This window comes from Eleginops maclovinus, chromosome 8 (genome assembly GCF_036324505.1).
Source record: "Eleginops maclovinus isolate JMC-PN-2008 ecotype Puerto Natales chromosome 8, JC_Emac_rtc_rv5, whole genome shotgun sequence".
Classification (NCBI taxonomy): Eukaryota; Metazoa; Chordata; class Actinopteri; order Perciformes; family Eleginopidae; genus Eleginops; species Eleginops maclovinus.
Genome location: NC_086356.1, coordinates 1,156,194 through 1,168,361, shown reverse-complemented (window position 1 = coordinate 1,168,361; position 12,168 = coordinate 1,156,194). Strand labels below are relative to the sequence as shown.

Below are 12,168 nucleotides of genomic sequence, written 5' to 3'. Positions count from 1 at the left end.
AGATGCTACCATATAAATATCCTCCACATTAGGACGCTCTGACACTTCTTTATGGGCTGAAATAAAACCCTTCCTCACAATTTGCTCACTGCTAACTCAATTTAATGACTTTAAGCAACTTTTTCTTGCATTTAATTGCATTTTTTGTGCTTATTTGTGGTTCTAATGTATGTTTTCTCCCCTGCAGATCATTGTCTTCGACGAGGAGTGCTTCCAGGGCCGCCGCCATGAGTTCACCTCTGAGTGCTGCAACGTGATGGAGTTCGGCTTCGAGACCGTGCGCTCCCTGAGGGTGGAGAGTGGAGCGTGAGTACAGATATAAACTCAAATAAAACCACCTTTAACATATTGTATTTGACACTGTTTTGGCAATATAGGTCACTTTGACTGTAAATCCAAGCGCTACAGCGGTCAGTCGACCAAACGATTAGCTGACAGACATGAAAAAGAACCCAAATATTCTGAAAATTGATCATTTACATTCAATTTTAGTGCAAAATTGTACAAAAGGCTGTTTATATTCTCTGAAATATTGAGATTTCCAGCTTGTACCTGTCTTGTATTCATTATTGTGAATATATTTGGGATTATTTATAGAATACACAGTATAAATATACAGAATCAGATGGAATACTCTACTAAAGACAATTTTACAAACACAGGATACTTTATTCCTAATGACTGTTTCCTCCACAGCTGGGTGGGCTACGAGCACGCCTCTTACCAGGGTCAGCAGTTTGTCCTGGAGAGGGGAGAGTACCCTCAGTGCGACGCCTTCGGAGGCAGCAACGCCTACCACATCGAGAGGATGACCTCCTTCAGACCCATCGCCTGTGCTGTGAGTACTGCACTCTAAAATATAGAAAAGAGCTGCAATAATTATGAAGTACTTTCTCGTGCAGAAATGGCAGTTTCAGCCTCCAAAACATGCAGATTGTATGCTTTTTTTTACTGTTTGATTTCATAACTACTGAATATCTTTGAGTTTTGGATGAATAATCCACAATGAAAGAAGATAACACTGAAGAACTCTCAGTCAAGTGAAGTGAAAGGAACGTAATGGACTTTGCAGCTCTGCAGGAATGTCCACAGTGTGTTTGTGTGTTTGACCGGAAACTGACTGAAATGCATTGTGTTGCCCCCCCCCCCCCCTGCAGAACCACAGAGAGTGTCGTATGACCATCTTTGAGCGTGAGAACTTCCTGGGCCGCAAGGGAGAGCTGAGCGATGACTACCCCTCCCTGCAGGCCATGGGCTGGTGCAACAACGAGGTTGGATCCCTCAAGATCCAGTCTGGAGCGTGAGTCCCTCTTCCTGAACCACTTCAGCATTTACTATCAACATATAAGCAACTTTTTATCCACATATTTACATTTTGTATCTCCATTCCTCTTTTTACCATCCACAATTTCCCATTTCCTATCAGAGTTTGTATATTCTCTCCATCCCCCTCCATGTTTTTGGCCCTCTAAATGTTCTGGGTCCACTTTTTGGTATCTCCAACCTACATTTTATTTGGTCTCCAGTTTAAAAATACTCCTGGTTTCACAACAGCCCTCTCTTGCAACATGTAACCCTCCTTCCTCCCTCTCTCTCTCTCTCTCTCGCTCTCTCTCTCTCTGGTGTTCCTCCACAGCTTCGTGTGCTACCAGTACCCCGGATACCGTGGATACCAGTACATCATGGAGTGCGACCGTCACTGCGGAGAGTTCAAGCACTTCAGGGAATTCGGCTCCCACTGCCAGACCCCTCAGATCCAGTCCATCCGCCGCATCCAGCAGTAACTCCCATGTGACCCTTTCCCTTTGACCCCTGCTGCTGAATAAAATGTCTTTCTTAAACACAATCACCACCTCTGTGTCTTCCTTCTGTCTCATAAGTTCACCCATTGCTGTATTAGAGGAGGGAGGAGTACTCAGGTCTTGTACTTGAGTAAAGTAGAAGTACTCAGATCTTGTACTTGAGTAAAAGTAGAAGTACTCAGATCTTGTACTTGAGTAAAGTAGAAGTACTCAGATCTTGTTCTTGAGTAAAGTAGAAGTACTCAGATCTTGTACTTGAGTAAAGTAGAAGTACTCAGATCTTGTTCTTGAGTAAAAGTAGAAGTACTCAGATCTTGTACTTGAGTAAAGTAGAAGTACTCAGATCTTGTACTTGAGTAAAAGTAGAAGTACTCAGATCTGGTACTTGAGTAAAGTAGAAGTACTCAGATCTGGTACTTGAGTAAAGTAGAAGTACTCAGATCTTGTACTTGAGTAAAGTAGAAGTACTCAGGTCTTGTACTTGAGTAAAGTAGAAGTACTCAGATCTTGTTCTTGAGTAAAGTAGAAGTACTCAGATCTTGTACTTGAGTAAAGTAGAAGTACTCAGATCTTGTTCTTGAGTAAAAGTAGAAGTACTCAGATCTTGTACTTGAGTAAAGTAGAAGTACTCAGATCTTGTACTTGAGTAAAGTAGAAGTACTCAGGTCTTGTACTTGAGTAAAAGTAGAAGTACTCAGATCTTGTACTTGAGTAAAAGTAGAAGTACTCAGATCTTGTATTTGACTAAAGTAGAAGTACTCAGGTATTGTACTTGAGTAAAGTAGAAGTACTCAGGTCTTGTACTTGAGTAAAGTAGAAGTACTCAGATCTTGTACTTGAGTAAAGTAGAAGTACTCAGGTCTTGTTCTTGAGTAAAGTAGAAGTACTCAGGTCTTGTACTTGAGTAAAGTAGAAGTACTCAGGTCTTGTACTTGAGTAAAGTAGAAGTACCAGAGTGTAGGAATACTCTGTCACAGTGAAAGTATTCTAAATGTTCCTCCAGTGAAAGTAGAAAGTACTCTCCTCTAAATGTACTTAAAGTAGCGACAGTAAAAGTAGTCATTGTCTGATTGGTCCATTTCAGAATAATATCTCTGATATGTTTTATAATGATTGATCATTAAAGTGTTCTCAGAGCTGGTAAAGGTGCAGCTAGTTTGAATGGCTTTGTATACTGCAGGGTAGCTGCTGGATTTACTGCAGGTGAACTACAGTCTTGGGTCATCAGTCGCTCACAGAGGATGTATGTGGTGTAAAACCATCTGATTACAAAGTCACTCGTGGCTAAACCGGAAAAGCTAACACATACACGCTTGAACAGGAAGTGGGAGTCGAGGCTACATGAGGTGAAGAGTCACACATTATAACATGTTATCCAGAATTCACATCATGGTCTTTACCTGGCAGATGTACTGAGTGTACACAAGGAATGAGTCAACATAGCATGGTATATCGGAGCTTCATTTTCTGTGAGACTATAACTTTACCCACATTAATATTAGCTATAAAATAACAGAAAATAATGAACATTTCCAATGCAACTCCCTGGAGTCCAAGGTGATACCTTTAAATGTCTGTCCAAAACCCAAAGATATTCCCTTCAGTTTCTTATCGATAGAATAAAACAGGAAATATGTATATTTGAGGGACCTAAAAACAACCTTTTCTTATGTTTCAGCATGAAAAATGTACTTTTGATTATTGTTCATTCAAGTAACCGTCAGAAACCCAAAGATATTTAGCTTATTTTGGACAAAAATCTGCAAAATATTCACATTTCAGAAGTCATAGCATTTTTTGTTGTTGTTATTTTTGTTAAAGAATGACTGAAACGATGAATAGATTATCAAAACAGTTGCAGATCTGAATACTTCTTCCAGGCCTGGTGTGGTTTGCATGGTTTTTCTGCACGGTGTAAAGCATGTCTATTTTATGATGTATAATACATTGTGAAAAAGCTCTGTGAAAAACAACGTATTTATACTGACTGTAAGAGGGTCGACATTGCGAGGCTGTAGCTTTCACTTCCATAACCAAACAAATGTTTTCTGGGAAATATGTATGCTATTTCTGGTAAGGTCGTAAATTACATTTGTCTAAATATTTAGAATTGGAAGTCTCCAAGTATCATAATAAATCTCTATATCTATTTAAATACGTTCCAGCTGCTCAAACATGCAGATGTGATGCTTTATCTGCTTCATAGCATCATAAACGGAATTTATCTTGGAAACACATTATTTAAATGTAATTGAGATGAAATGATTGTTAACTTAAGTATTTTTTATGCAAAACCTCAGTGTTAACCACCCGGTTATGCTCACGTTATGCTTTTCTCTGATTCATAGCACATTAAACAACATTTCTTTTGGATTATAATCATATTTAGTACTTTCTCAGGCAAATATAGTGGGAAAAATAATATGTTTCAACGCCAGCATTACCAGTGCTGTCCAGGAAACGGTGCTATGATTCCACCAAAACTCACAGAAAACTATTTACCGAGCTGGGAAATGAATTACCAGAGGATTCGTGGAACTGTCATGTGAAAAACAACGCATTTAATACTGACTATAAGAGGGATGATATTGTGAAGCTGTGTGGATAAAATATGGAATGATAAAATATAATACAAAATAAACATAAAGAAGGAGAAGTCTCCATCTATAATACAAATCTAGAAATGCATGCTTTAATTCTGATGTATATAATACATAGTGTTTGTGACATACATAGAAACAAAGCCCCTGTGGTCCGGCTCCGGTCCCCGGTGACCCGCTCCGGGTTTTACGAGCCTCTCCCCGCCGCAGTGGGAGGAAGTTGGACCACAAAGCAAGCAGTGCCACTGTGCAGAAAAACACAGAATAATACACCGAAGAAGGGGGCACTTCAGCTGGAAACATGTGCCATATTGGAGCTGGGACGAGAACAGCCTAACAGAAACAGAGAGGACACTAGAATCGGCTGGCAGAAGCTCCAGTGGAGACACCGGGCGGACGCTCTCTACTTAGCCGGAGATTGAGCTCTCTAACGCGGATCGTCTCACAGGCAGGAGTCGGTGGGAACGTTCGGCTTCCTTGTGATTTTGTGGGCGATTTACGAGGAAAAACCCCACCAGCACTGTCTTGTTGGTTGGTGTTGCGGTTTCCCCAACAACACATAGTGATTAAAAGTGTTTGTTGTCTTGGCATTTAACAGCAGTTTACACCGAAAAAGTTTACCACCCGCCGGATCTCCATCACCCGGCGCTCCCTCCCCCTCCTCCGCCATCAGCGTCACCAGCAGCTCTGCTCTGGATCTCCAGGAGAGGAGGGTCCCCCGCTTACAGTCGGGGTAGCTCAGCGGGCAAACTATGGATTATATTGTGCGATTTTCTCTTTGTTTTTAAGCCATTTTTGGGGACTATTTGTGTCATTTTTTTCATCTGTTTGCTGCTAGACTTCCCCTTACAGGATCTCAGCCGTTGGCTTATTAGCTTGTTAGCAACTGAGGCTAACGTTTGGTAGCTCAATACCACGATATCACTGCTGGCGGTTAGCATTGTGCTAACTAGCACTAGCACCCAAAATATCGATATTAGCCCAGCAGGCTAAAACAAGTTAGCTTCGTGGATTTGGCTTCTGAATAGTGGATTTCTTTTCCTTTTCTCGACAGCAAGAGTGTTTATGTTTTCAGGAAGAAACAGGTCGGAAACCCATGGAGACAACCCACTCGTTTTTGGACGTATTGTACTGGGGTATTTTTTATGTATAGATAGCTAACGTTCGCTAGGTAAAAAACACACTATCGCTCAGCCCACTGTTAGCATTTTGCTAACTAGCACCTTGGCTAACTAAACTTAGCACCCGAAATATTGATATTAGCCCAGCAGGGTTAAACAAGTTAGCTTCGTGGATTTGTGATTAGTTGATCACATCCGTTTAGCTTGTGTTAATCCCCCTTAAAGTGTTTAATGACGTCTTTTCGTGCGACATTGTTGTGTGTGTGGGATTGATTTAAAGGAAGACAGGAAGCCAGGCAGGCAGCAACATAAACAACATATTTTTGTGCAAATATTAGCATTTTTTTTTTTACCAGCTGAGATATTAAGGACGAAGTAACACCTCGACATTTCAACCCTCCCTCTTTTATTCCTTCCATTGCTGAGAACTACACGTGTCGCTGTTTTATTACTGCTTTTCTGGAGACACACACAGAAGGAGCCAGTCACATTTCCACTCTGCAGCCAAAATTAGACTTTTTTTTTTCTTTTCTCGACAGCAGAGTGTTTACGTTTTCAGGGAAAAAGAAGCCCTGAAACCCATGCCTTACTGGAGACAAACCAGTCGTTTTTGGACTGATTTCCAACAGGAAAGTCCCCAGAGACCTGTAGGATTTGACAGCTGTCTCCACATCCAGCATCTGGTGCATCTGACATTACTATAAAGCGAGGGAGGATCTGTGCATTATTCTCCCGTGAGAAACCTGCATTTTTCTGCTCTAAATGGGATTACAAAGACGCTGATCTTGCGGCCCTGCTGACTGTATATAATTCTCGAGGAGTCACCCAATGTCTCCCCTCCTGAATTTCCTTTTTTCTGCCACAATGATGGTAGTTTGAGGCGGACAGAAAACGACACCATTGCAGCGGATGGTCAGCCCTGGCCCTGTCACGCACCTTGGCGCTTGATGTTGCTCATATCTGGAGGAGGACATTGTTTTTTTAATCCCCTAATATAAAAACAACATCCCAGCCCGGTTATTTTATTGATTTGGTCGTCCCAGGGTCGAAAGATGGCGGACCTCGAAGCAGTTCTCGCCGATGTCAGTTATTTGATGGCGATGGAGAAGAGCAAATCTACTCCTGCGGCCCGGGCGAGCAAGAAAATCATCCTGCCTGAGCCCAGGTAAGCACATCTCCTCAGAGCTGTGTGTGTGTGTGTGTGTGTGTGTGTGTGTGTGTGTGTGTGTGTGTGTGTGTGTGTGTGTGTGTGTGTGTGTGTGTGTGTGTGTGTGTGTGTGTGTGTGTGTGTGTGTGTGTGTGTGTGTGTGTGTGTGTGTGTGTGTGTGTGTGTGTGTGATGCATGTTTTGTGCATGCTATGCAGCCTTATAGGGAGATGGAGGCGTGCTTCCTCTCAAACCTGTGACTTACTGTAGATACTAAATGTGCCTGTGGAGCTTTTGTCAGGTTGTGGTAGCTCAATGTCCTCATGATGTCCCCCAAATAACAATGCAACGCTTAATTTGCATGCTTATTTACCCTATTAACACACCAATAAGTGCAGCTAGTGTTAGCCTTAACAATAGCAGCCTGTGGTGCAGAATATGTCATCATATTGCCATTGTTCTTTCATCGGCAAGCCTTACTGATGTCCTATCTTTGCTATCTGTGGTCTCCATTTGCTCCCAGGCTGTCAGTCTGATGCTGAATATGTTTTATGGATCATGTGCAACACATTTATTGAGACTGACATGCAGCTGCACCATCAGTATGTGCAGTTCTGGAGCCGAAACCCCTGTTTTTGCAAGAGCATGACTAGGCCATTAGACTAGACTACAGCTAAAATCCGATTTAAATAATACAATTCCCCCCTCCTCTAACATCTACACATAATTGCACATCCTTTTGTCCCTGCTGCTGCAGCTCTTTGGGCCTGGATGAGTCTCTATAGCTTTCAGGCATGCAGCGTGCAGCTTGATTGAAGAGGATGTGGTGAAAATTTGGTTATTGAGATAACTGCTTTTCATACGGGGTTTGTCATTTTCACGGAGCCATTTGGGTTTAGTCAAATGATCACCGTTGTGTGTGTGAGCAGCAGTGGCTCGGTGCACCGCTGTCAGATTTGAGCTTTACATTCATCACCTCGTACTTCACATTTGTTAATGGGCAGCTGAAAACTGTTATTGACACACCCACACATGTTTAGAGCGAGTGTCTTATATTTCAAGATGTTGATGTGGGTTCAACAAGCATTATGTTTACACCAGGAGTGATTTATGGAGGGAGGAGGTCACTCTGTCTTGGCAGATCAGCAGAAGGCACTGATCCAGACACTGCGTTACACACACACTCACACACACTAATGAATCTCAAGCAGCTTGTCCAACTGAAAATGATTACATTAAAGGATTTTCTGCAAAAGCAAATTAATTCTACTATCCTCAATCAATTTACATTCACTTTAAGATTGTATATGAAGTCATTCACCACTTTATTTATCCATCAATCAATCATAAAGAGCAGAAAGGCCCTGCCCTCTTCTTCACAGCTTCCAGAGAACAGTTTCACCCCCAGTGCACAAGCTCAAAGGCTGTCAGGTTGCATCAAATTGTCAATATTAGCTAGCATGGGTTAACATTAGACTCTGCTCTTCATAACGTGATCATTTATTAATGGATAACAAGTCAAACAGGCCTCAATCACAACACATTAGCAACACTTCCGTTGTCAGATCACTCATCACTGCATGTTCTATCCCGTTTGCTTCCGCTGTCATTAGCTTAGCGCTACTGCTAACCGTCTCTTAAAGTTAGCACATGTGTGTGTTTCCTTCCTTCAGGCAGTTAATGGTTTCACTTTGTGTCAGTGTGGTCTCTAACATGAACTTTCAGAAGCTTGCAGACCCATTAGAGTGATGTTTGAGTCACATTTAATATTCGTCCAATTACGACTCTGGGATTAAATGCAGTCACGTTCCTGAGTGCTTTACTAAATGTGGCAACTGCTCTGCCTTCGTTTCAGAGACACAGCAACTCTGACAGATTGGAAAAAAGAAGCCAATTTAGCACTAAGACCCAAATCTAGTCGGATATATTTCAGCTGACGAGAGACAGGCTGAGTTTAAAGCATATCTGTGGTGTTTGTTCAGGGTAATTGTCTCTAAAGAAGGACTAGCATGGCCACAGGTGGTACATTTCTAAATGAATAACCCACTCAAACACGGTTTCTGACCTCTAAGTTACTTTGTATGCATGAATGATTGCTTCAAATGAGTTTCATTGCATTGGTTGCAAGTAACACATGTACAGAGCTATCATGCTAATGTCAAACAACTCCATATATTTATTATTTGTCTTGTATAATATGCAGCATCTTCCCAAAAAGTTCCCATCGACATCTAAAGTAAAACTATTTTGATATTTGTTCAGGTGAAATGAATGTAAAATGTCAGCCTCTCAAATATTGAGGTGTCCTGCTTTACTTTGAGTTATATCATATTAAAGTGAATACAGACAGGTTTTGGACTTAAAGAGCAAGACATTTAAAGTCTTTGTTAGCTTTAAGCAAAACAAACAGCCTCCTGCTGTACTGTGCTGTTGGTTCAGGATGTACCTGTGACATTCAAATGCTTGCATCTCAAATATCTCCACGTTTTTTTTCCCGAAGCCTGTCGTAGTTTGTTGTTGGTTTCATGTTGTGACGGATTAAAATCAGCTTACTTCATCGATCGCTGTGTAAACAATGAATAATTAATCAGTTAGTGAACAGCTTCTGTGATGGACTAGAGGAGTAATAACGTGTGTCTCTACTTTAAAGAGTCCTCTCCTGCTGATGTTCAGGTGTATATCAGTATGTAGTGTCTCTACTTTAAAGAGTCCTCTCCTGCTGATGTTCAGGTGTATATCAGTATGTAGAGTCTCTACTTTAAAGAGTCCTCTCCTGCTGATGTTCAGGTGTATATCAGTATGTAGAGTCTCTACTTTAAAGAGTCCTCTCCTGCTGATGTTCAGGTGTATATCAGTATGTAGAGTCTCTACTTTAAAGAGTCCTCTCCTGCTGATGTTCAGGTGTATATCAGTATGTAGAGTCTCTACTTTAAAGAGTCCTCTCCTGCTGATGTTCAGGTGTATATCAGTATGTAGGGTCTCTACTTTAAAGAGTCCTCTCCTGCTGATGTTCAGGTGTATATCAGTATGTAGAGTCTCTACTTTAAAGAGTCCTCTCCTGCTGATGTTCAGGTGTATATCAGTATGTAGTGTCTCTACTTTAAAGAGTCCTCTCCTGTTGATGTTCAGGTGTATATCAGTATGTAGTGTCTCTACTTTAAAGAGTCCTCTCCTGCTGATGTTCAGGTGTATATCAGTATGTAGTGTCTCTACTTTAAAGAGTCCTCTCCTGCTGATGTTCAGGTGTATATCAGTATGTAGAGTCTCTACTTTAAAGAGTCCTCTCCTGCTGATGTTCAGGTGTATATCAGTATGTAGTGTCTCTACTTTAAAGAGTCCTCTCCTGCTGATGTTCAGGTGTATATCAGTATGTAGTGTCTCTACTTTAAAGAGTCCTCTCCTGCTGATGTTTAGGTGTATATCAGTATGTAGTGTCTCTACTTTAAAGAGTCCTCTCCTGCTGATGTTCTGGTGTGTATCAGTATGTAGAGTCTCTACTTTAAAGAGTCCTCTCCTGCTGATGTTCAGGTGTATATCAGTATGTAGTGTCTCTACTTTAAAGAGTCCTCTCCTGCTGATGTTCTGGTGTGTATCAGTATGTAGAGTCTCTACTTTAAAGAGTCCTCTCCTGCTGATGTTCAGGTGTATATCAGTATGTAGAGTCGGTGGGAATGTTATTGAGCAGTTGTGTGTTAGCGTGTCCTTCACACACACACAGTGAAGTTGTTAGTGCTAAGTTAAGGCCGTGTGTCATCATCCTGTGTGACGGTGAACCAGAACGCCTCACTAATTGAGTTCGCTGCTCCTCATTAGACGTTCACTGAAGAATCCGGGTTGCGACACATTGACGCTCAAAGTTAATCCGAGGGCCGGCAAACACGAGACACTGAGGAGCTGATAAAACCAAAGACAACAGCAAGACATTTGACTGATTAGCCACAGGTAATCACGTGATGCCTGCACACACACACACACACACACACACACACACACACACACACACACACACACACACACACACACACACACACACACACACACACACACACACACACACACTTCATGTAGTTTTGAAGTGTGTCCTGCAGAGGCGTTTCTATACACTCATCAGAACAAGCAGCTTTTGTGAACGTGGTTTATTTAGTGATTTCATGTCAGATATGAGCGCTGTTATTTATTGCGCACTGTCACACAGAAGCTGCTCAGATAAAGCCTCAGCTAATGGACGTGTAAAAGCCCAACAGCCTGCAAAGCATAACTTTTCAAACAGTGAAAGATGTTCCCAAGACAGGTCAGTTAGGTCATTATCATCACAGTAAAGCATCCAATCTAACCAAGAGAAATACTTGTGCTTTTCTCTTATCACATACGCATCGTTATCGCTCCTGAGTGCTTCAAATGGATTTGGAGGAATTACTTAAATTCCTAAATTAGGAGTGTGGCCAACACACGAGGAGACGGAGGGAGGACGGGGGCTGTGACGTTTGTGGAAAAAAGCTGATGTGCTAAACTTGTTCTATGAGTACAGGCTGGAGACACAAACAAGGCCATAACAAGAGTACAGGGAGAGGACATTCCCATCCCACTAAAAAGTAAAATACCATTCAGGGTTTCTAGAATAATATAGCATGACATCACTTCTGGTCAAAATTACGGCCCCGCCCACTTCCCGGTGACAATACTGCAGTTAAGCGATGCGGAAAATAATAGCAGCGCCCCGGTTACCTGGGCTAGACTAAACCCGGCGGCCCGACACATCCAACAACCATTAACACGCACATAAAATACCTATAGAGATACCTATATTCCCACTCTTCATTAGAGCTGATTGAGCTGATTGAGCTTTTTGGAGCAATAATCTTTGCAATCTATGTTTCAAACACCTTTATATTCAGGTCCCTTCTTGATTCAGTTGAAAAAACAGGTACTTTCTGGAAGAATAGTTTAGATCTATTATCTGTTTTATGTGTTGGCTATAACACCTGATGAAGATAATTAGCTGTATTTGTTTCTTAGATGTAATTTGGCCCTTTTTTTTAATAGTATTTATGTGCGTGTGTGTGTGTGTGTGTGTGTGTGTGTGTGTGTGGGGATCTTGGCTCATGCTCGTTGCAGTTAAAGGTGGCCCTCTGCAGATAGCGTGGTGCTGCCACATTCTCCGCGGGCCCCGGCTGTGTCTCTGGCAGAGAGGTGAGATTTTGACGGCAACACTGGAGGCCGTTCAGATGTGAGGGGGGGGGGGGGAAGTCAGCCGCTATCGAGAGGGGAGACTCGGAGGGATGTCACTATCTTGAGATATACAGTTTCCGTCAGGTTTTACCTTAACTTCAGAGACAGGACCGGCACTGATAGCAGGGTCCTCTTTTTCACATATCTGTAGCTCTGCTCAGAGGGCGGTACTGAGGCAGTACATCATACAACACGGTTGTTTAGCGTGTAACATTGCTTCCATCATTCTACATAATCTGAGTGAGACCATCGTAGAGCCCAACTGCAAAC

General features: G+C 42.0%; 2 protein-coding genes across 4 annotated transcripts in view; both read left to right on the top strand.

Moving 5' to 3' along the window:
* cryba4 (crystallin, beta A4) overlaps nucleotides 1-1,846 on the top strand; it is a 2,971-nt gene extending 1,125 nt beyond the window's left edge. For all 3 annotated transcript variants that reach the window (XM_063889843.1, XM_063889844.1, XM_063889846.1), the window contains exons 3-6: nucleotides 188-306; nucleotides 697-838; nucleotides 1,158-1,300; nucleotides 1,637-1,846. In XM_063889843.1, coding sequence (XP_063745913.1) covers nucleotides 188-306; nucleotides 697-838; nucleotides 1,158-1,300; nucleotides 1,637-1,784 — 552 coding nt within the window. In that variant the 3' untranslated portion in view covers nucleotides 1,785-1,846. The remainder of the gene's footprint in view (nucleotides 1-187; nucleotides 307-696; nucleotides 839-1,157; nucleotides 1,301-1,636) is intronic.
* A 2,759-nt stretch (nucleotides 1,847-4,605) lies between these two features.
* The window catches only part of grk3 (G protein-coupled receptor kinase 3), a 44,941-nt gene continuing 37,378 nt past the window's right edge, over nucleotides 4,606-12,168 (top strand). Inside the window, exon 1 of the mRNA XM_063889823.1 lies at nucleotides 4,606-6,688. Within this exon, the coding sequence (XP_063745893.1) occupies nucleotides 6,576-6,688 (113 nt within the window). The 5' untranslated portion in view covers nucleotides 4,606-6,575. The remainder of the gene's footprint in view (nucleotides 6,689-12,168) is intronic.